Source organism: Phodopus roborovskii, unplaced genomic scaffold (genome assembly GCF_943737965.1).
Source record: "Phodopus roborovskii unplaced genomic scaffold, PHOROB, whole genome shotgun sequence".
NCBI lineage: Eukaryota > Metazoa > Chordata > Mammalia > Rodentia > Cricetidae > Phodopus > Phodopus roborovskii.
The window spans coordinates 60,269,600-60,294,000 of NW_026126407.1; the positions used below are offsets into that span (position 1 = coordinate 60,269,600).

Sequence of the window (24,401 nt, forward strand, 5' to 3'; positions counted from 1 at the left end):
CTTCTGTGGCACTGACCATGCCCATTGGGGGGTGGAGGGGTAGGGAGAAAGTGACTGATGGAAATAGTTCTGAGGAGGAGTCGGGAACCGCTCTCTTGCAGGTGGGACGTGGAGAGGAGATCATCTGGTAGAACTTGCTGGTGTTCATTTGTCTAGGTTGTAAGTTATTTCTCCCTGAATAAACATCTATTCAGCCTATCTGTTTATCCTGATCCTTATTAAACCGCAATACTGGGTAGTATAAGAAAGCAATCTGCACAAGTTGTGGGGAGCAAGCCAATAAGCAGCACTTCTCTATGGCCTCTGCTTTAGTTCCTGCCCTGACTTCCCTGGATGATGGACTACAAACAGTAAGCTAAAATAAATCATTCCTTCATAAGTTGAATTTTTTTAATTAATTAATTTTATGTGTGTTAGTGTTTGCCTGCGTGTATGTCTGTGTGAGGCTATCAGATCTTGGAGTTGCAGACAGTTCGTAGCTGCCATGTGGGTGCTGGGAATTGAACGTGGGCCATTGGGAAGAACAGTTAGTGCTCTTAACTGTTGAGCCATCTCTCCAGACCCCTACAGGCCAATCATTTTTTTTTAATATTTATTTATTTATTATGTATACAGTATTCTATCTGAATGTATCCCTACAGGTCAGAAGAGGGAGCAGACCTCATTACAGATGGTTGTGAGCCACCATGTGGTTGCTGGGAATTGAACTCAGGACCTCTGGAATAGCAGTCAATGCTCTTAACCTCTGAGCCATCTCTCCAGCCCCCCCCCCCCTACAGGCCAATCTTAAAAAGACATTTTCTCAATTGTACCAAGTTGACAAAAAACTAGTTAGCACAGGGTTTTGCTATCACCTCAACCTGATTACCTCCTACCTCAGGGTTCTGAGTATCAGGGAATATAAGCATACACTATTATCTCCGACTCTTTATGTTCATTGGTTTTGTTTTGTTTAGTTTTTATGTTTTCATTTTTATGTATTTATTTCTTTATTTTGAGACAGGGTCCACTTCGTAGCTAGCTCTGTCTAGCCTGGAATTCATTATGTAGACCAAATTTCCAAAGATCCATCTGCCTCTGTTTCCCAAGGGCTAGGATTAAAGGTGTGTGCCACCAGGCCTGGCTCTTAGTGTTAATTGTTTCCATATTTAATAATAAACCAGATAATCTCTGGGGGAATGTTTAAAGAATTTTAATAATCAAGGGACAAGTGAAGGAAAAGCAGGTCATTTGTAAAAAAGGAGCAGTACAGTAATAGCTTCCCTGGAATAATGTAGGATACTAGCATTGGGCTACCACATCTTTGAATAGATCACTTGGTGACAAGTGGCAGGAACCTACCTAATTGAACTTACTACAAAGGAAATGCCCACCTAGAGTAGAAAGCATGTTTGGAACCAGAGACCCAAATACTCTTCTCAGGGCTGCCTGGCTCAGGACCCCCTTGATTGCAGGCTGCCCTTCCCTGTGCTACTCAGCTCTTATTGCCATCGTGACCTATGGCTGCCCCAAAGCTTTCCTAGTAATGCCAGGAAAAAGCAGGCACTTCTCTTCCCATCACACTTGAAACAAGCCTTTACTCTGGTTAGTCCAGCTTGAGTCATGTGCCCACTCAGCAGGAGTGTGCTGAACTTTCATGGCCAAGTCAGACCACATGGGGAAAGTGTGGGAGGGAAGGGCTGGAAGTATAGCTCAGTCATAGAGTACATGTTCACATCCCCCAGATAGACAAGGCAGGCAACTCCAAAGTAATTCAAGCTGTTTCAAGAAGACAGTTACAGGCAGACAGGCCACCACATAGTTTCATATTGGTTCCTGGCCTTGTAAATAGTTATAAATCTCTCATGTGTCATTTATTCACTTATTCATTTAGAGAATATTAATCCCAAGTACTTGTGCTTTATCCCTGCCTATATTTTATCCCCAGCACAGGATATTGGTGGTACATGCCTGAAGATCCCAGCCTTCAGGAGGCAAAGACAGAAAAATGAGAAGTACAAGGTCATCCTCAGCTACATAGCAAGTTTGAGCCCAGCCTGAGTTTTATGAGACTTTGTGTCAGAAATAAAAAAGTACCACAAAGCAGGTAGAGGCTGTGTCAGCGTGCCCAGAGAACATCCATAGGGAGCATGTACTAGGGTGAGGCAGAGGTACTTCCACAAGCGTGTGAACAGTTAACAGGGGCAGATCCTCACTGCCCCAGCACATCCAAGCGCACCCACCCCCAACCAATCTTCTTCTTTTTTTTTTTTTTTCAGGACAGTGCCCCAGAGGATGTGGAGCCATTTTTGGAAAGTGTCTACGCAGGGTCTATTCATGGCCATGTTCTGGCCACTCATTCCGCAGTTTGTCTGCAACTGTTTGTTTTACTGGGCTCTGTACTTCAACCCAATTATTAACATTGATCTGGTGGTCAAAGAAGTCCGGCGACTGGAAACCCAAGTGTTATAATCAGCCGCAAAGTCCAGGAGAGCCCTTGAATCTCCTTGATGTCCAAACTGTTGCATTCAAAAGGCAAGCGACTCATTTCTACCCCTGGTAAAGCAAGGTGCTGCTTCTACGAGTCAAGGCTTCAACCAGGTCCCCTCTTCCCCTGTCTCAAAAACAAAAACAAAGAAGGCCACCATGGTCAGTAGCCTTAATCTCATGGACTGACAAGGCTCCCCAAACCAGGCTTATTGAGGTCAGCCCTGTCCTATGGGTCAAGTTCAGGAAAACAAGGATAGGATTTGGTCATAGACATAGGTAGTTTCATACACAAAATACAGAGAAAAGCCCAGAATTCAATCACAATTTCTTATTGAGTAGTTGGTAGATTTCAGGGTAAAGCCAGCTTCAGGCTGAGTGAAGATGGTCAGCTATCTTATTTCCTGTTTTGATTATTGGAAATACAGCTGTCCTTCCTGTGACCAGGAAGCTGAATGAGATTCCCATCAGGCTGAGACAGTCAGGTGACTGAGGGCACTGTTCGAGTTTCGCTTTGAGAATTTAATCTGCAGGATAAATCCAGTATAGTCTATTCAAGGAAATAATATGTAAGCTGCTCTCATACTGTATAATGTATAATCTTTATTGTCCTGTTCTGGAGTGTAGCAGCAGGTATAATTATGCCAAGTGCTGCGATCATAAATATGGAGTAAGCTGAAGAGTGACCTTTATTTCCTGCTGCACAGCAGATGTAGAGTGTGAGCTCATCAGCCTTGGCCTTGTAGAAACAAGCTTACATCCAAAGAGAGAGAAAGTGTGTGTGTGTTGGAGGGGGGGTGGTAATTCATTAACCCTTTAAGGTTTCACTTAAACTTTGCATTTGAAAGTTTGGAAAAATTACTTGAAATAAAAATTAAAGGTTTTTATACAAATGAAATTTCTGTAGAGAACTCTAATTGCTGAAGAAATACAAAGAAATCCAGCATTGAGCGGATTGTTGAGCCAGGATTGGGCTTAGTGATCTCTCCAGAGAAGGAAAAGTGTTCTCTCTCAGTTTTCTCATGGAGCCTCAGGGCCACCTGATTTTGTCTACATGAGACAATGACTCAGTGGTTCAGGCACATGCTGTAGTATTTGTGTATTCCTGGACATAACCATGGAGATTGCTTCCTGCTTTCCTTTACCATGATTAATTAGGGATTGGCTAACAAAGGTTATTGCACCCAGTGGCTGTCCTAGGTTCAGTAGTGCCCAGGGTAGACCACAAGTAGGCAGCCTTCTAGTATCCCATTCCCAACTGTGGTCTTCCACACTGACCCCACATGTACCAACACCATACTTCAAAGATGAGTAGTGCCCAGATCTGCTCTGGGAAAAGAGGAGATGTGACCTACAGCAACCAGATGGGCTGGTGCTCTAATTTCCATTAGAGTGGGCATCCAAGACCACAGATTTGCTCTAATCCTTGCATCACTCTACCCTTCCAGGAAGGTTTGGGGCCATAAAAAAGGAGGTGTCCATATGAAACATTCAGACCTCTCCAAATCTGAGTCTTATGTAACACAGGCTTGTAGTGAGATAGTCCTTCTGTAGCACTGACCACGCCCATTGGGGGGTGGAGCGATGGGCGGAGGTGACCTGAGGAAGGAGGTCAGAGGGGGCCAGGAAGGCGCTCTCTTTCTGGCGTGACTCGGACAGGAGAGGATCGGGTTGAATTTCCTGGTGTTCATCTGTCTAGGTTGTAAGTTATTTCTCCCTGAATAAACATCTATTCGGCCTATTTGTTTATCCTGATCCTTATTTACCGCAATACAGGCTTCCTTAGACTGGTTATATAGCCCAAGATGATTTTAAGCTTTTGATCCTTGGATCTCTGGAATTCTGGAGTTACAGATGCATGCAACCACACCCACTTTTATATGGTGGTAGTAATAGAACTCTGGGCTTTATTCATTAAGGCAAGCACTCTACTAACATAGCAACATCCTGAGAAACAATTGACAGAAGTGGGAAATGCCTCTGGTATCCAAAAGTTGGAAGTGCTAAAGCTGGAACCCTGGACTTTATTTGTGGTTAGGCAAATATTCTGTCACAGAACCACACCCCCAGCCTAATACTGCTTTTCAAGAGGCATTAATTTAATAATAGAAAAGAATGGAAATAATAGGGTATAGTCTCAACTATATCTTTTAAAACTAGAAAAGCATTGTGTACACACACACACACACACACACAACATACATATTTAAAGGGGATTTATTAGAATGATTTACAGGCTGTGGTCCAGCTAATCTAACAATGGTTGGCTGTGAATGGAAAGTCCAAGAATCCAGTAGTTGTTCAGTCTAACTGGGTGAGCTGGAATCCTAAAGAAATAGGCTCTAATGCCAGTGAAGGAATAGACTTGATAGGAAATCAAGGGCAAGCAAAGCTTACAGCAGAAGGCCAGACCCAAATTAAAGGTGTGTCTTTCCACCCCAAGATCCCAAGGGATGTCACCTTTGAGGTGTCTTCCTATCTCAAAGATCTGGATTAGAAGTGGACTACCTACTTCAAATTAAGCAAAAATTCCTCATAGATGTAGAATTTTGGATTTTAGTTATCAGAAGACGACCAAGAATGACCATCATAAATCTACCCCATGCTAACTTGACACAATATGTCCTTAGGGCATAAATACTTAACAAATGAAAACAGTAACAGGTCATAATGACACCTAATATAACTGCATACAATTAACAAATGCATTATGTATTTAAGCAGTCATAATTATACCTAACATAACTATCACTCATACCATCACACACACAAAAACAGAATAGTGGCAGTGTCCCTTGAGGGAAATTCTTTTAGTATCTCAAACTTAAATATGATAACCATTGATATTCTCTTAATTGATGTTACATAAAGAAATTGAGGAAATAAAACGTGAGCATCTATATAAATGCATTATTAACAAAATAAAACAGGAACACTCATGTCAAAAATCTCATTTCTGTATCTGGTCACATAGCCTTGGCTGGCATTTATAACTATCTTTCTCTACTACATGTTCTGCACCCCTGGCAAGAACTTCACCAAGTCTTGGTTCTTTTTCTGGAGGACTGACCCATACCTTCATCCCTGATAGGTCTATACCCTTTGTCACCTGAATTAGGCTGCCTGGATTAGGCTGTTGTAGTTTCCTGTTGACTTTAGTCAAAGGACATGGTAGCACCATGAAACACCCTGAAGGATCACCTGTACTCCTATCTTTCTTACCTCCTTTGTGGAGAAGCAATCTAGTTTCCTCATGGAAATCTAGATCAATCACCCTTCCTAACACTGTTATTCTTTCTTAGCCTGTTGGTTTAGGGGCATTAGAAGCCCAAAGTGGCCAGGGGAAAGTCTAAGCTTCCAGCTCAATGAAATACTTGTGGCTCTTGGAGAATTACTCCCTCTAGAATCAACAGAACTTAGATCACAGGAACAGGAAGCAAAAATTTTCCTAGCATGTCAATAGAGGTGATAGTGAATGGAACTATTGCCTTTTCCACCCCCTGATTCTTGTGGATCCTGACTGTGGGAGAAAGCATACCATATATTGGACAGTGATTCAAAGAATGTACCACCTAATGGAAAACCCTGCCCCAACCTTCCAGGCTTCTACCTCCTACATGGTGCTATTATTGTGTCTTCCAAAGGATATCCCATTGTTTTTAATCAGGCCAGCTGCTTCTGGATGATGGGGAACATGGTAAGACCAGTAGATTGAATGATCATGAATGCACTATTGTAATTGTTTTTCAGTGAAGTGAGGTCTTTGGTCAGAAGCAATACTATATGGAATCTTCTAAGTAGGGGTTTTGACAGAAAGGCAAATCCATAACCAGAATAAGTATCTACTCTAGTAAGGACAAAGAATTATCCTTCCTACTGAAGAAGTGGTCCACTATAGTCAATCAATCTGCCACCAGGTTTTCCTAGCTGGTCACCTTGGGGAATGGTGCCTTATATGGAATCTGGCACTCAGTGGCTTCAACCAGGTCAGCTTTGGTAAGTCTATGTTATTGAGCTCAGTATAACCCTGATCTCTGCCACCATGGCCACTTTGTTTATGGGCCCAATGGGCATTGACAAGAATGGCTAGGAAAAGAGGCTGACTGTCCACAGAACAAGTCATCCTGTCTACTTTACTCCTCAATTAAAATCACTTTTTGATGAGCAATTATATGGGACATAAGTATCTTCACATCATTGGCTCATTTGGAGAGATCTATCCACATATTTCTTCCCCAAGTGTCTTCTTTACCAATTTTTCAATCACGTTCTTTCTAAGTTCCTGACCATCCCATCCAGTCCATGACCATGTGTACTGTCTGACATTTTGCACACAGTGAAGATTTCCCTTCAACAGTGTCTTTCAGCATTTTCCCAGAAAGGGATTGTAATGATGTCCACTTCTGAGTGCTACCTGCATAACATGCAGAACCATCAGTAACCTAGTCTTGTTTTCTCATTCACCCAATCATAAGCTATACCCCATGAGGCTGTAGGTGCACACAATACAACAGCATTGTAACAGAAGAAACCATAGGAATTTAAATGGGTAACTTCTTCATGTAACTTGATTGTGCTTTTTTTGTTTTGTTTTATTTTGTTTTTGATTTTTGAGACAGGGTGTCTTAGGGCTTCTCTGTAATAGCCCTGGCTGTCCTGAAACTCCTCAAACTCAGAGATCTGCTGCCTCTGCCTTCCGAGTACTGGGATTAAAGACATGTGTCACTACCACCCGGTCACTTGCTTGTGTTTTAAGACCTGCTGCATCCCAATCACATAAATACCACTTCCATTTGGTAATAGATTGCTGATGTTCACATTCCACTTTATGACTGGGTGGGTCAGATAATACCCAGCTTATGATAGGCAGGCAGTTTAAGTCACATGGTAACTTGGTGGCCCATTGTCAACGTCAATTTCCAATAAGGCCCAATGGCAGGCCAAGGGCTGACTTTCAAAAGGAGAATAGTTGTCTGCAGAGGCTCCAAATAGCATCCTTATCTGCCACTGACACCTCTAGTAACATCTGCTGGATGATATGATCTGAGTGGTAGAGAAGCTGGGACCTTTTGAAGAGCCTTCTTCTGTCCCAGGACACCCCACCCCCATTCTCAACACACACGCACACACAAAGCTAGCAGCTTTCCTAGTCACTTGGTACATGGGCCAGTGTAACACACCCAAGTGAGGAATGTGCTGTCTCCAGAATCCAAATAGGCCCACTAACTTTTGTGCTTCTTTCTTGGTGGTGGGAAAAGCCAAGTGCAATAACTTATCCTTCACCTTATAAGGAATATCTGCATGCCCCACACCACTGGACTCCTAAGAATTTCACTAAGGCCCTTGACGTTTGGTTGGATTTACTCCCCATATGTGTTACCAATGAATTCAAAGCCACCTCCTGTTCACTTGGTCCAATCAGCATAATGTCCTCAAGATGGTGCACCAGGTGATGCTTAGTAAAGATCCCTTCTAAGTTATGACACAGGGCTGGAGAGTTAATATATTCTTGAGATAAAACTGTAAAGGTAAACTGCTGGCCTTGCCAACTGAAAGGAAATCCTTATGGGCAGATACACAGAAACAGGCATTTACTAAATTAGTATGTACCAAGGTATGTGTTAATCTGTTCAAGTAAGGACACCACATCTGGTACAGCAGCTGAAATTGGAGTCACTACTTGACTGAGTTTCAATAGTAAATGGTTACTCTTCACAATGCATTTGTCTTCTGCACTGGCCACAGAAAAGAGTTAAAGAGAGACATGGTGGGAATCACCACCCCTGCATCTTTTAAGTCCTTGATGGTGGCACTAAGTTTCATAATTCTCTTTTGTTTGTTAGTTTTTTTGTTTTTCGAGACAGGGTTTCTCTGTATTGTTTTGGAGCCTGTCCTGAAACTAGCTCTGTAGACGAGGCTGGCCTTGAACTCACAGAGATTTGCCTGCCTCTGCCTGGTAAGGACTGGGATTAAAGGTATGTGCTCCCAATGCTCAGCTTATTGGTTTGTTTTTTAAGACAAGGTTTCTCTGTGTAACAATCTTGGCTTTCCTGGAACTCACTTTGTAGACCAAACTGACCTCAGACACACAGAGATACACCTGCCTCTGTCTCTGGAGTGTTGGGATCACTGCTACCACAACTGGCTTAATTTTTGTAACTCTTTTATAGAAGTGATACTGTCTTTAATTCACTATTTTCTCTAATAGAGGCAACTCCATTGGTTTTCACTGGCCTTTCCAACCATTATAGCACTTGCTTTTCATGTCAGGGAACCAGTGTGAGAATTCTGCCAACTTTATATCTATTCCCATTATACATCCTGGGACTGGGGAAATAACCACAGGGTGTGTTTGGGGACCCACTAGACCTACTGTGAGTCAGACTTCAGCCAAAACTGTTTATCACCTGACCTCCATAAAGCCACAATGTTTCTTGGAATCTCCCAGAATCATTGTTAATTCAGAATCGTATTCAATCATTCCCAAAAAGTTTGATTTTTTTTTTCTTTCCTCCACTATACAGTTACCTTCATGAAAGGCCGTAGATCCCTTTAGGGGAAGGACTGGAGAAATGCAAACAGTAAAACTTTTAGGTATTTTTTCAAGGTCCTTCCTTGGGGCAACCTGGCCAGCCCTTCTTCATTCAAGAGATTCTGGGTCTAAATACTGGGTAAAATCTGGAAATAGATTCACAGGCTGAGATTCCCTTTTGCCATTATCCAATATATAACCTTCCCTTTGTTTGAGAATTTTTCTGCTTATACAAAAATTAAGTGGTTTCTTATGTGTTTCATGCCTGACAACACTGTTGTAGTGGCATCTTGCTTTGCCAGTGAACTTGTAGTAGTGGCTGCACCCTTTGAACATGGTTTCAGATGCAGACATGATTGATTAAGCTAGAGGAGGGGCTGTCTGGTGCTCTCTTGGGTTTCAGAGAGCATTGGAGGAGCAGAGACAGCATCTTCTGAAGCAGGAAGACCACATGATTATTTATTCTTATATATGTAAATCCTTCCATAATAAATACCTATTTATCATTTATCTTGGGTCTGGTGAACCCATTTTAAATCCCCATCTTCAATTGGCATCCAATATGGGACTCAAACCCCCAACCCTGAGATTAAGAGTCTCACTCTCTACCAGCTGAGCAAGATGCCACTACACACCATGCCTGATTAGTCAATACCAAAGGTACATACGAGTCATGCCACCATAAAATTCACTTTGCCTGTGCTGGCCATTACAAGTCAGGCCATTATGGACATTGTTTTGTCTGTGCTGCCCATCATGATGACTATGATCATCTTGCCTTAGGCAATTCAGTCCTGCCACCTGGCCCCTGCTACCACAGGGCCTAATTAAACCCATTGCATTTAATTCATCCAACTGAGCAGCAGCATCTCCAACCCTAAAGTTTGGCACAAGGAAAAGGAGGACAACAAAGCTCTTCAAATGTGCTGGTGCCCTCTCAGTTTGTATCTTATAGATTAGTGAAGGGTATTCTTCTGAGCCTTCACATAGCACTGCAACTTCCCTGAGCCTTAAAATCCCTTCACCAACCCTAAAACAAGAGATATCAGACATCTCCAACTCCTTTTCAGTGGGCCAACTCTTTTGCTTTAGCCCACAATTCAAACAGACTTTTAACACCTTTTTGTTTTTTCTTGTTTTTGGTTTTTTGAGACAGTTTCTCTATATAGCCCTGGCTGTCTTGGAAACTCACTCTGTAGACCAAGGTGGCCTTGAACTCAGAGATCACCTGCCTTTACCTCCCAAGGGCTGGGAGTAAAGGTATATGTCACCACTGCCTGGCCTTACACTGATTTTTAACTATTCGAACTTCTGTAGTAAACCTAAAGTCTCTACTCAAAGTGCACTTATCAGTAAACTTGGTCTGTGCCAGTTTTGTGTTCCTTCCACCATTCTCCCTCACCCTTAAAATCCATGCCCACATATTCCCCCAGACTTGTGAAAATTCACTAAGTTCCTTAGTGGTATAGTATACCTCCACATGGACTATCCTTTGTATGTCCTCTCCAAGAGCCTGCTTTGGTCTTAAGTCTGCTTTGTGTTAGTCAGGGTTCTCTAGAAGAACAGAACTCCATATATAGAAGAAGGATTTATTAGAATGTCTTACAGGCTGTGGTCCAGCTAATCCGACAATGACTGCCTGCCTATATGTATGGAAGGTCATAGAATCCAGCAGTTCCTCAGTCTACAAGGCTGGATGTCTCAGCTAGTCTTCAACATACACTGGAATCCCAAAGAAGTAGGCTCTAACATCCTTAGAGAAAGGGAGAGTAAGCAGGCAGAGAGCAAAAGCTTCCTTCTTTCATTTTAAAGCTTTTTTTTTTTTTTTTTTTTTTTTTGGTTTTTTCAAGGCAGGGTTTCTCTATGTAGCTTTGGAGTCTATCCTGGATCGGATCTTGCTTTGTAGACCACTCACAGAGACCCACCTGCCTTTGCCTCCCAAGTGCTGGGATTAAAGGCATCTGCCACCACTGCCCAGTACATTCCAAAACTTTGGGATGCTTTGTCTTTTAAAAGGATTTATTTTAATTGTGGTGTGTGTGTGTGTGTGTGTGTGTGTGTGTGTGTGTGTGTGTGTGTGTGTGTGTGTTTGAATGTGCATGTGAGGGCAGGTACCTGAAGAGGCCAAGTGTGTCAGATTCTCTGAAGCCAGAGTCAAAACAATATGCATTCTGAGAAATGAACTCGGGTCCTCTAAAAGAGCAGAAAGCACTGTTAACCACTGAGCCATTCTTCTGACCTGTGGTTTCACTTTTTTGTACTCTATTTATTGCTCTACATTTTCTTTTCTTACAATTTTTTTCTTGAGGTGTTGGAAATCAAACTTAAAACATCAGGCATGCTACACAAACACTTTAACACACAGTTTTATCACCAGCCCAGAAAATAGTTTTTTTTTTTTTTTAATGCAAGGGCTTCTGTCTTACCCAGGCTCCTGGATTCAGGTGACCTTTCAGCCTTAGTCTCCCAGCAGAATACTGCATGTGTGTGCCACCACACCCAGTTTTCAGGAAATAAATTTTACTTGTTAAAGATGGAGAAAGGTAGGGGATGTTTTTATTACAGTAACAGTTCCTCAGTGTATCATGCAGCAATCTTATTACCACAGTCTACAAGCAGGAACTCATCCCCAGTGAACCACCAGCAGGTTAGAAGATAGCACAGCTTCAGAGCTGACACTAGTCCAACACAGTGGTAGTTGGAGAAAACTGGCCCAGAACTCTCAGCTTTCATCAACCTAGCAATTACACAGGCTCACAGGCCCCAGTTCCTGAACAGAGGGACAAAGCAAACACAAGGTTTTATCGCTTGGCATATACTACCTCCTGCAGAAATTGAATGCTGTTGTTCTTTACTGAAATCAAACTTCATTTCCTTGGGCAAATGGACATTTTAAGACCAGCCTATCAGTGGCACTTGGGTGAGTCCTTTTCACATAAAACCGAGGGGTAGAAGAGGTATTTCAGGTGGTACTCTGTCCCTGCAAGGCAGTATGCAAGCTCCTTATCACACTTGCACAGGAATTCTTGACATTTGTTCTCTGTGGGTCCTGGAAGAAGGGAAACTGAGGTTAGAGCAGAGACTTACAGATACTGAGAATAAATCCCAGGGAAGTCAGTAAATCTGGAGGCAGAACATGTTATAATTTGCACTTATGTGACACATGGATAAGACTGCTCTAAGAAGCAGCAATGACAGCCAGCTTATACAAGAAAGTGACTTAGCTTGTCAAATGAATGAGCTTCTGGCTTCTCTTCTGTGTCAATACTATTCTGTTTCACTTTAGGAATCCATTGAAATAAGACTGGGTGCCTGGCAACTATCAGGCCTACCTAGGTTTGCAGTTCTTGCCTTAGTCCTGTGACCTTGTCTAAACTTTATATCAGGAGCACTGCTGAGGGCAAGTACTTGCCTAGCTTGAATGAAACCCTAGATTCTGTTCCTGCCACCACCCCCCCAAAAAAGTAAGCAAACAGAATGAGATCATTCTCCACTTTGTATGACTATTACACATCCAGTGTGAGATAGGCCACACAGTGCCATCCCAGGGCTGGGGATGCCCTGAGCTGCCAGCATGATTGCTTAGCATGCCAACACTCTAGGTTCTATCTCCAGCATCAAAACTGACACTCATGTTATCCCAGCACTTGGGTGGTGGAAGCAGGATCTGAAAGTCAAGGTGATCCTTGACTACCTAACAAATTTGAAGCCAGCTGAAGCTGCATGAGACCAGGACTCAATAAAAGTTTGGGCTGGAGAGATGGCTCTTGCTGTTCTTCTAAAGGACCCAAGTAAGTTCCCAGAACCCATGTCAGATGGCTTGCAACTTTCTGTGAATCCAACTGCAGGGGATCTTGCCACCTTGGTACATGAACCCATGTGGCATACATTCACACAAGCAAACACACATACACATAAAAGGAATAAAATTAAAATGAAGTGTCTATTAGAGGCTTGGCAATGAATATGTACTCAAGCTCTATTGACTCCCAACTCTGCTCTCTGTCTCCTTTCTCCAGTCCTCCTGAAGACTAGGACCAAACATTTGCTTAGCATGCAAGAGACCCTGGGTTTGATTCCCAGGACCACCAAAAGAGTGAAGGAAGGAACTATATGGCCCTGATTGACTTCCAACTCACTATGTAGCTGAAACTGACTTCAAATTCAAAGCAAACATTCTGCCTCAGCTTCCCAAGTCCTGGGATTACAGGTATGTACCACCATGCCTCACTTCATGTGCATTTAATTATGCACATAAAAAGGCATGATAAAGTATACCTGTAATTCCAGCATGTGGAAGGTGGATCAAAGAAGGAGGATCAGGAATTGAAGGTCATCCTTAGCTACATAGTGAGACCAACCTGAGTTACGTGAAGAATTGCCTCCAAGAAGATGTTGGGACTCCAGTTTGAAGGTATTGAAAACCCTTTTCTGACTTCCCCAGGCATATACACTCACATGCAGATACTCACACACATAATAAATTTATCTTTTAGTTGGGTGTGGTAGCATATGCCTTTGATTCCAGGACTTGGGAGGCAGAGGCAGGTGGATCACTGTGAGTTTAAAGCCAGCCTAATCTACGGGGCCAACATAACAAGTTCCAGGCCAGGTAGGACTATACAGTGGGACCCTGTCTCAATAAAATATTTTTATCATGTTATCCCTTACAACAAGTAATCTGGTCCCCTCCTGGTGCATAACAACTCCAGGGGGTCATTGACACAACAATTGTAAACACTCCATTACACAGTATGCAAATGCTTATAATTACCGTGGTCTTTGCAGCCAGGTTGTTATCATTTGAAAGAAATTAGCACCATTAAAGAGTGTCAGGTGCTGGAGTTGCAGAGGTGGCTTTTTGGTTAAAAATGTGCACTGACTACATCTACAGGGGACCCAAACCTGACCTCCAGCTCCACATCAAAAGAAAGGTCAGGAAGCCAGAAAGGGTGGGGTAGGGTCATCATTTCTGTAAGCAGCTCTGAAGGTAATTTGTAAAGCTGCAAGGAAGCTGCAGTGGAGACCATGCCTTTACCGAGGAAAGCTGTAGACAAGAGTGGATCACACAAGTGGGCTGTAAATAAAAAGGTAGGTAAATAAAAAGGAAAGAGCTACCAAGCTTGTCAGAGCTCACAGTAAGGCACCATGTGCTAACAGGGCTGGATAAAACACTACAGACGTTTATGTTCATACAATGTAGTGGCTCACATCTTTAATCCCAGCATTTGGGAGGCAGAGGCAGGTAGATCTCTATGAGTTCAAGGCCAGCCTAGTCTACAGAGTGAGTTCCAGGAGAGTTAGGGATGCATAGAGACATTGTCAAAAAAAAAAAAAAAAAAAGTACTCCCATGATGCACTGCTGTGTCTCTATGTTGCTTCTGTCTGACCTGGAAGCTTGTTGTGAAAGGAAAAACAAAACAAAACAAAAACAAAACAAACAACCCCCTCACTCCCCCCCAAAAAAGGGAAGCAAGCCAGGGGAAGCAAGCCAGTAAACAGCACTCCTCCATGGCCTCTGCATCAGCTCCTGCCTCCAGGTTTTTGACCTGTTTTAGTGCCTGCCCTGGCTTCCTTCTGTGATGAAGTGATGTGGTAATGTAAGCCAAATAAACCCTTTCCTCCCCAAGTGGTTTGGGTCATAATATTTCAACATAACAATAGTAGTAACTTTAATTTAGATAGCTTGGAGATGGCTCAGTGGTTAAGAGCTCTGAATGCTCTTCTGAACATCCTGAGTTCAATTTTCAGCAACCACATGGTGGCTCACAGCCATCTGTAATGTATCCGGTGCCCTCTTCTGGTCTGCAGGCACATATGGAGGCAGAACACTACACACTAAATAAATACCCACCCCCTCACCCCCCAGACAGGTTTTCTTTGTGTAGCTTTGTAGACCAGGCTGGCCTCGAACTCACAGAGATCCTCCTGCCTCTGCCTCCTCACTCCCCAGTGCTGGGATTAAGGTATGTAGATATGGGCTACCACTACCCAGATAAATAAATAAATTAAAAAAAATCAGTGATTAAGAGCACTGGCTGTTTTTTCTAGCAGACCTGAGTTCAACTCTCAGCACCCACATGGCAGCTCACAACTCCAGTTCCAGGGGATCAGACAACCTCACACAGACATACTTACAGGTTACAGGCATGGGAAAAAAAAAAAGACCGTTTATAAACCAGGTTGTGGTGGTATATGCCTTTAATCTCAGCATTTGGGAGGCAGAGGCTGGGATTAAAGGAGTGTGCCATCACTGCCCAGCCTAAATCTTTCTTTTTTAAAGCATCTGGGGGCTAGTAAGAAGGCTCTATGGGTAGAGATGCTTGCTGCCAAGCCTGGCAACCTGAGTTCGATCCCTAGGACTCACATGGTGGAAGAGGAGAACTGACTCCTGCAAGTTGTCCTCTGACTACACACACTATGGCATGTGTACTCATATACACAGGACAGAGAAAGGGAGGGACAGACAAGACAGAATAAACTAGATTCCTACATTATTTCCAGTGTTCATACAAACCCACAACTAGTTTTTTCCAAGTTTCTCATTTTAAAATTGTTTTATTATATTTCTAATTTGTTTTTTGTGTTTATGTATATGTATCACAGAGGGATTATGGAGGTCAGGGGGCAGTTTACAGAAATCAGTTTTCTTTCACTATGTGGGTCCTGGGGATTGAACCCAAGTTGTCAGGCACATTTAACCACTAATACACCTTGACAGACCACAACAATGTTTTATTATTCCCATTTTACTGACTAGAAAAATGAGGCTCAAAGGAATTACTTAGCCAAAGTTACAAAGCTGGGAAGGAGTCACCCAGGATTCCAACCTAAGAAAGGTCTTTTCCCTGGGCAAGAAAGGCCTTCAGCAGTAAGATAGGCTCATTGCTCTGTAGCCTGAACTCCAGGGGAAATCTCACTGTTGAAAGAATAAAAATTCAAGAACAAGGCCACTGGTAACCCCTTGTAATCCCAGCAATCCAGAGGCTGAGAAGTTTGGAAAGTTCAAGGCCAGTCAAGGCCAGGAAAACTAGCTCCCATGGTTTAGATTTAAAGCTTGATCCAGGCAGTAGTGGTGCACATTTACCTCTCCAGCAGTGGAGAGGTAAAGGCACAGGGTCTCTACTGGTCTACAGATTGAGTTCCAGGACAAACAAGACTACACAGAAAAACCCTGTTTTTGAAAAACCAAAAAAAAAAAAAATTAATTCAAGCCTGCTAGTAAATATTATTATAGACAGAAAAATTTTAAATATCTTTGTCAGGGCCATAAATGGAAAATAGGCCAAACTCGTAATTAAATAAACAACTATGTTCAGAATATCTCTAAACAGAATAACAGAATATTTTTGTTGAAAATGCATGACAGACACTTTGGATTTTTCTGTGTGGCTCAGGGAAAAGAGCTCTGAAAACAAACAGACTCCAACAGCAAACATAGCGGTAAACATTCCATGGACACCATTCCCACATGGGTGTAACTGAGGAGAACATGCAAATTGAAGGGAAGGGTGAGAAAGCTATAAGATCTATTTCTTCACAAAATCTTACTTCACCTCTTTGCCCATGCTAGTAGTTCAGGGACAAGTCACTTCTTACCCCTGGGCTTCAGTTTCCTCAACACAAATTAAACAGGATATAGTTCAGTTGGAGGACAGTGCTTGCCTTGCATATACAAGACATGTAAAAATGATGTAACATTTCCACAATGATTCAGCTTTATTCTTTAAAACAATTATTTTAGAGCTGGAGAAATGGCTCAGAGCATTGGCTGCTCTTCTAGAGGTCCTGAGTTCAATTCCCAGCAACTACATGGTAGCTCACAACTATCTATAGTGGGATCTGATGCCCTCTTCTGTCATATAGGCATACGTGCAAGTAGAGTACTCACATATATAAACATATAAATCTTTAAGGTTTTCTTTTACATTTATTTTGGTTTTGAAGGGATCATTTTCTTTGGTGGGGATGGGTGAGGGGTGGATTCACTATAGCACACTTTGGTTTTTCATTCTGCTACTATGTCGAACCCATGCATCAAGTTGAGGTCATCAGGCTTGGCAGCAAGCACCTTTACCCACTGAGCCCTCTAGTCCATCCCAACTGTATACTACTAGTTCTGCCTTCTTTCTAGGGAGACAGGGCCAAGAGCAGTGAGTGTTAAACCCACCCTCCCATTATGTTCCTTTTTGCCCCCAGAGCAGTGTCTAGAAGCTGGGGTTTTAGTGGGGAGTCAGAAGGAGGGACAGGAAGAGGGAAAACACACACACACACACACACACACACACACACACACACACACACACGTACATTCTGAACACTTTTTTTACCTCTGCAACACTGAACTTTTCAGGTAAGGAAACTGCAGCTCAGATAAGTTGTCAACAGCTCAGTGTGATGCAGCTATCACCCATCCGGTCAAGTGATTTTCAACAAAGGTACTGATGTTATCCAAGAGAGGAAGAATGCCTTTTCAGCAAACGGTGCTGAGACAGTTATATCACAGTATGGCAAAGAATGAAGTCAGACCTACTCTACTGTTTGTATGAAAGTTAACTCCAAGTGGATCACTGCCATCAATCTCAAACTATTAGAAGGAAACAGACGGGCAAAACTTTGTTGTGCTGTGTTTCTCAATGGATTCTTAAAGCATCAAATCCATGGGCAACAAGAAAATAGATGACCAGGATGTCAACTAAAAGGAAAACATTTGTACCAAGGATGTTATCATGAAAAGGAGGACAACCCACAAAATAGAAGCTGCAGCCACAAGAAGGGTTGAGAATTTAAAACATAAAACAAAAAACAACAGCAAAAAAGACAATCCTATTGAAAGAGGCTCAGTAAGGAAAATGCTGAAATGGCCACTTCATTTGGGGGAAGATTTTTATTGTGGATAAGAGAAAGACAATGTCCAGAGGCATCTGGAATAAGAGTCCAGACAGAGAGTTTAAAAAAAAAAAAAAAGCCCAAAACACTGACATGGCCAGAGCTATCTGCAATGAAGGTGAGCGAGTGGGGGAGAAAAATGGAGGTAGCAAAAGAGATAACAGTAAAGAATAGGGAAAGGAGAGAGGGCTGGAGAGATGGCTCAGAGGTTAAGAATACTGGCTGCTCTTCCAAACATCCTGGGTTAAATTCCCAACAACCACATGGTGGCTTAAAACCATCTATAATGAGTTCTGGTGCCTTCTTCTGCCCTGCAGGCACACATGCAGGCAGAACACTATACATAATAAATAAATCTTTAACAAAAAAAAAAAAAAAAAAAAAAAAAAAAAAAAAGAAAGAAAGAAAGAAAGAAAGAAAAAGAAAAGGAGAGAGAATGGTGGGATATAAGGAGGATAAGCAGCTGCTAGGAGGGAACCCTGTACACATTGGAGCAGGCCTGAGAGTTTAGGATAGGAGAAGAGGTGAGAAGGTCCAGGGTTCTAGGTGGGGCGTTGAGATGTTTAGACTAGGGACTTTTACCATGGGCTTTAATATGCTCATAGCTACCATAAATTTATGTCAGTGGAGAGTCATATATACCTTTTGTCAGAGGCAAGGGAAGTGACTAATTTTGGTGGACAGAAAACCTGTTTTACGAGTTCCTGAGGAATGCTGGCTTTTATCTAACCACCTGAAATCCTCCTATGGTTCAGCTTGAGGTGGGTGGGCAAAGTCTGATATTTCTGGACACATGGACTGTCTGAGACCTGTATGAAATCCTCAAATGAGCATGTCTCCAAATGATACAAAAACAGCCAAGAAGCACATTAAAACACAGTGTTGATGTTTTATTAGAAAAAAAGCAAATGTATCTAGGCAGTGGTAATGCACACTTTTTAACACCAGCACTTAGGAGGCAGAGGCAGGTAGATCTCAGTGAGTTTGAGACCAACCTGGTCTACTGAGTAAGTTCCAGTACAGAGAAACCCTGTCTCAGAAAAAAACAAAAAGGAAAGGAAAAAGAAAGAAAGGAAGGAAGGAAGAAAGAAAGAAAGAAAGAAAGAAAGAAAAAAGAAAAAGGAGAGAAATAGGGCTGCGTGGCTCAGTGAAGGGCACTTGTTTAGCATGTTTGAGGCCCAGGTCTAGTACTGTCAAAAATAGAAAAAGAAAGAATGGGAAGAAGCCTGGTGCCTACTTGGTTTGCAGCTATCCAGACAACTGAATCTCAATGCCCCAACTCTGTCCCTACCCCCAGTCTGTAGAAGGGCACCACTGAGCCCTAGTACTGGAGCCCAGGGCTCCTATAGCTGGACAAGTGCTCCACCCTGAGCTATACTCCAGATTACCCAGTGCCTTAAAGGCAAACAATTCACTTCTCCCTAGGTGGAGTGTGCTTGTAACCCTAACAGTTGGCAGGCTGAGGCAGGAGAGGGCAAGCCTCAGCAGGGGCAGGGGAGAAAAGTTCTAGTCAGACATGTCCTCAACATCTCAGAAGAAAAGGACAATTGCATAGTCTCACCAGCTCTGTGGTTCACGATTTTTCTTGAAGTTTCTTTTGGTTTGTTTGTTTGACTTTTGTTGCTGTTATTGTTGTTTAAGAGACTCAAATGTATGTTTCTTTCTTCAGGTTGAAGCATATTCTACAGTTTGGATACATCATGAGCATGTCTACCCAGTTCTCTCCTGATGGACTTTTAGGTTATTTACACCTAGTGTCATTTCTCTCCTTCTTTTTGTCCAGACACTGGAGAAATATGTGTATGTGTATTTCAAGGGCTTGGTATGAAAGGTCACTCCTTAGGTAACACTATCATGTCTGAAAGGCCACTCCTTACCTAACACAAGCATGTGTGAAAGGTTACTCTTTAGGCAACACTATCATCAGGTGGTCTATAGAGAGCAGAAAGCAGTGCCTTTTGGATCATGCAGGATACCCAGGGGACACTTGGGGAAGTCAGAGTACATGGTGTGGAGCACTCACCACACTGGATGTGGTGGTCGATGCATTTCCATGGGTAGCGGTCTATCTTGGGGCTGCAGCCAGTCTTCTGAGCTCGAGAGTAACAGCAATCATGATGATGGCAGCACCTGGGGGGGGTGCAGAGTGGGTAGACCAATAGCTGCATGAAAGAGGGAACTCTATTGGACTCCCCATCTGATCAGGGCTAACAAAGATCCTCAAGGAACTCATGACCTCTGATGGGCATTCTGTCTCTCACAAAACCAATCCTGAGGAAGAATTCTACCAGCCTTACTCCTTGACCTAACTGGATCCTACCCCTGCCTGCCTCCTTGTAACTCTGAGCTTCCCTTTCTTTCAGAGTCCAGGTTGTGCTTTCTGCCTTGACAATCCAACAGCCTTCTTGGCCATTAGGTCTGGCCCAAGGCATCAGATTCCACCCAGAAGTGGTCATTCTTTCTTCTTTCCCCTCAGGCTAGGAATATCTCTTGTCACACCCTGTCATAAAAGTATTTCCCTTTCCTCTAAGCAGGTTAATTATGAGTTCTCATTATAAACCTCATACTATTTGTCCTAAGACTGGAACTCTGTGGAACCCTATTGTTTCTTTTCCTCACAGTGTACTCCAGGGCCAGCTACTCTGACATATAATAGACCATCAGTAAACCTCCACACCTTCCCTGTACCTGTCAACACCTGGCTAAGGATTCACCATTCAACTCCAACCCTGCCTTTGGGGAGGCAAATCAGCTACATGACGTGTGCTAAGGGATGTGGGTTAGCCAGAGGGACTCCAGGAGTCCAGAGGAAGTGGCAGCTTCAGGTAAGCTTCTGGAGAGGCTTTCTGGGAGTGGGAATTGCAGAGACACCTCTGAAGACATGGTGTGAGAACCAGTTGGAGTGAAGGAATACATAGCTGTCATCAGATGCACCCAAGATTTAGAGACAAGCCATGGCGTTTCTGTCTCCAGCTGGGGAGGAGGTAGCCACATTCTACACTGCATGCTTCATTAGCTTTGTAGCATCGAGCTAGTGTCTGAGTCTCTGGGAGTCTGCTGCTGCTGCTTCCTGAGTAGAATCATGACAGTGAGTAAGATGTCCCAGGAAGAACTTGGCTCTTAGCATGCACAGAACAGACTTTTCACAGGGTATTCACTGTGCTCTGTGCTGGCCCAATAAGCAATTTGATGGTTCTGTGGCTTGAGTTCCTTGTCTGTGAAAAGGTACTGTTAAGGATTCTTGGAGAACTACAGACTAGATAGCTTTATGTTGTTACTAGGTAATGTCATCAGTCCACAACCAAGGTTAAAGTTAACTGGTACCAAGATGTCTCCCTACTGAGCTCAGAAACTAGGAACCCCTCTGTAGGGTAATACTAGGTTCTGGGATCTTCCTGGTCAAACCTGACTTCAGTTTGGGGTTTTTCCTCATAAGCGTTGGTTGTCTTAGGAGTTGGGAGATCTTGTACTCTGGACCCCAGTGTACACTCACCAGTCAATGGCATCACGTGGCTTTCCTTGGCCACCCAGGCCACAGTAACAGCCATAGTTCATATAGGCTATTGGTGATCGAGGACCAACACAATCCAAGGTCCCTGCCAGTTCCAGGAGCCCACGCTTGTACACATGTGACCTCCTGGTTGCTGAGGGGTAAACAAAAGTCATAGGTTCAAGGCCAGAGTTTCCCTATCCCTAGTGAAGAACACTAGCCTGAGAAGGACCTAGATGTTTTGATTTGTCTGGGTTTGATCCCAATGTCTAGGCGTGTGCCCTTGAACAAATTACAGATCTGTTTGTGCTTTCATTCCTCATTTCCATAGTGCAGGATAAAGTGGCATCAATTCACAGAATAAAGTTAGACAAGGCATTCATGGTACCCTACACATCACAAATTCAATTACAATCCAGATCTTTAAGGCACTCTGAGTAGAAAAGTGAGTTGTAGACCATAATGTAGGAGAGATCACACCACTGGATTTTGCACAGGCTGACCTTTTCCCCTAGAATACCCTGAATCTCATGGCTCTGTCCCTGTGAACTTCAGACGTAGTCAGAATATAAGCTGGGTGTTAAATATTTATCATGCTAGGCGCTTTTTTTTTTCATAAGAGGTAAGCTGAATAGCATTCTTGCACAAAGGAGGGCTTTTCTGGGGGTTCCTAGTCTCTGAGCCTCTCTATTCTCCCCCATTCACTTTGGCTATGTATCAGCTTTTATTTTCACCTCAAGTTTAGCTTCCTTCCTTAGCCTAAGTCCAGCCATTTCTTGGGGTCCTGGTGCACCTCTAGCACCTGTAGCACTCAACAGGTGTAACAGTAAACCCTGCATTTAAAATGAGATCAGCTGTGAAAGGTAGCCTTCATGCTCCCACAGCTCACAGCACTGGAGCTAAGGCTCTGGCTCAACACTGGTAGTTTTTCACTTGTGTGTAGTGACAGCAAGGAAGGGGGACTGCAAGATGTCAGGCCTGGGGAACACTGGCAAGAGAGCAGGACCAAACTCACAAGTCTGTTTGCTGAGAGATTACAGCCACCCCACCTTTTCCTCCCAACACTCCAGGATGTAAGACAGTGGAGCCTGGCCCTGGGCTGCCATGACTCTCATCTGTTACTTAGATGTTTCCATCATAATGACTTACTTAAGGGCTCCACACTGAACTTAAATCCAATCATGTTTTCTCTCAAGCACCACAGTAGACTCTGGGAGGGGGTTTTCAAGGTGGCTCAGATAAGAAGAAAACTGAGTTTAGAGAAAAGCTGAGTTTAGAGAAACTGGGCCTCTAGCTCAGATGGTAGAGTGCTTGTCTGGCGTACACTGGGTTCCATATCCAGCATCATATGAAGAAGACATGTATGCGTGTATCCCCAGCACTTCAAGGTGGAGGCAGGAAGATCAGAAGTGAACGTTATCTTTGATTAGATATAAGTTTGATGTCAGCTTAGGCTATACTTTCCTTTCTGGATGATAAGCCTTCCAATAGCCTTGAGGCTTCCATGGTTCCCATGGATTTGGGGTAAAGCTCTCAGTTCCACTATACCCCTGTGGAGATTCAAAGTTTGACCCCTAAGCCTTCTTACCTCTCCAGAGCTCAACTATCCTTCCAGTCAAGCTTATCACTATAGCTCCTGCCTCCTCTTCAGCCAGCTCACCACAACCTTTTTCTACAAGTGCTGCCTGTTTATGGGGGTGCCCTTCTAGTTTGGATTTTCTTTCAGAACAGCTCTCTGACTCACATGGCTCTCAATACGCTGGCATACAGAAAGGCTTCTAGGAAAGGTCTGCTGACCTCAGGAGCCACCAAGCCCAGGTGAGACACTCCTAGCCTAAGCACTCCCAACACAGTACCTTGAAACCATCTACACAGCTCTCTCCACTCTACCCCAACCACTCTCTGCTATCACAGAGGCTGGAACAGTCCATAAAGGGCCCAGGCCAGGAACAGAAAACAGCACTGTGTTTGGAACCAAAGAAAACACTCCCTTTGTGCCAACATAGGTGGGGCAGGTCAGGCTGGGGTCTGTTTGCTCTGTCTACCTGTGGGCAGCCTCCTCTGGCAATGCCAGGACCCACACGGCATTGTACAAGCCCAAGGACTTAATGCTGGTATACACCCAGTGTGAGTTATCCTGGGCATCCCCGCTCTGTATTACCCAGTGCTGCTGCTTGGAACAACTGTGGCATCTGCGATGACAATCTGGGTGATTTTGTTCCAGAGCAGAAACCTCACACCTGCACTCAGATAAGTCCAGGGCTGGCTCTGTACCTGTATGTCTTACTGTACCCCACCCAGGATTAGGGGTTCACCAAGAGAAACCCCACCCACCGGAGTCTAAATCCTATCCCTAATCCTTCCACCCACAGGGTCCTGCCTGGAAGTCTTGCCTCAAACCTCACAGGAAGGGGAAGTTATTGCCAGTTCAGAGGACTCAAGCTTAGGGGCTGGGAGCTCCAGGCTGCTGGAGAGGACCCCAGTAACAATTATGGAGGGAGGACTCTGATATCCCCTACCCCTTGAGTTTCTGAATGGAATGCCTGAGTGGAGGACCCTGGAAGGAATCAGAGACAGGGTTCCTGAGTGTCTGGGAAGGTAGGTGTGTGGGGCATCTGAAGACAGGACTGGGGATTTTAAAGCTTCTAATACTGTAAGGATTGTTGAGTTGGTGGCAATGAGAAAAAAAACGAGGAGGTATGGAATCTGACCCAGACTGGAGGAAGCCAGTCATCACTCACCTAGGTGGTCACTCACCTTCACTGCATCGGTATCCAGGTCCTACCAGCAACAGCAGCAGCAGCAGCGGCATTATTCACCTATACAGAGGTAGCCTACACATAGGAGGGTGGCAGGCATGGGACTGACCAGAAGGGCTAATATACTCAGCAATCCTGCTGACCCTTACCTCCAACCCCACCCCCTATCTTACCTTCTCTCTGTGGGTGGAGTCAAAGGGAGTGGTCCATCACCTGGAGCCATGGGGAGTGTCTGTCCCTGACTTCTGCAGATTGGTCCCCCAAA

At 43.7% G+C, this 24,401-nt stretch overlaps 2 protein-coding genes across 2 annotated transcripts in view; one reads left to right on the top strand and one right to left on the bottom strand.

The window, feature by feature from the left end:
• The window catches only part of Bfar (bifunctional apoptosis regulator), a 36,138-nt gene extending 32,774 nt beyond the window's left edge, over positions 1-3,364 (top strand). The window contains exon 8 of the mRNA XM_051181463.1: positions 2,259-3,364. Within this exon, the coding sequence (XP_051037420.1) occupies positions 2,259-2,451 (193 nt within the window). The 3' untranslated portion in view covers positions 2,452-3,364. The remainder of the gene's footprint in view (positions 1-2,258) is intronic.
• Positions 3,365-11,825: 8,461 nt separating this feature from the next.
• Positions 11,826-21,590, bottom strand: Pla2g10 (phospholipase A2 group X). The gene is made up of 3 exons (XM_051181464.1): positions 21,381-21,590; positions 19,911-20,017; positions 11,826-12,047 (listed from the first exon to the last, which is right to left on the bottom strand). Exons 1-3 carry the CDS (start codon positions 21,551-21,553, stop codon positions 11,905-11,907), a joined length of 423 nt encoding a protein of 140 aa, XP_051037421.1. The 5' UTR covers positions 21,554-21,590; the 3' UTR covers positions 11,826-11,904.
• Positions 21,591-24,401: the final 2,811 nt, after the last annotated feature.

Coding starts and splice junctions, on each gene's coding strand:
- Pla2g10 (XM_051181464.1), bottom strand. CDS start 21,553: ATGACTTTTGTTTACCCCTCAGCAACCAGGAGGTCACATGTGTACAAG. Junction 20,018..21,380: donor CCACGTGATGCCATTGACTG/GTGAGTGTACAC, acceptor CACCCCCCCCAG/GTGCTGCCATCATCATGATT. Junction 12,048..19,910: donor CGACCACCACATCCAGTGTG/GTGAGTGCTCCA, acceptor CCCTTCTTCCAG/GACCCACAGAGAACAAATGT.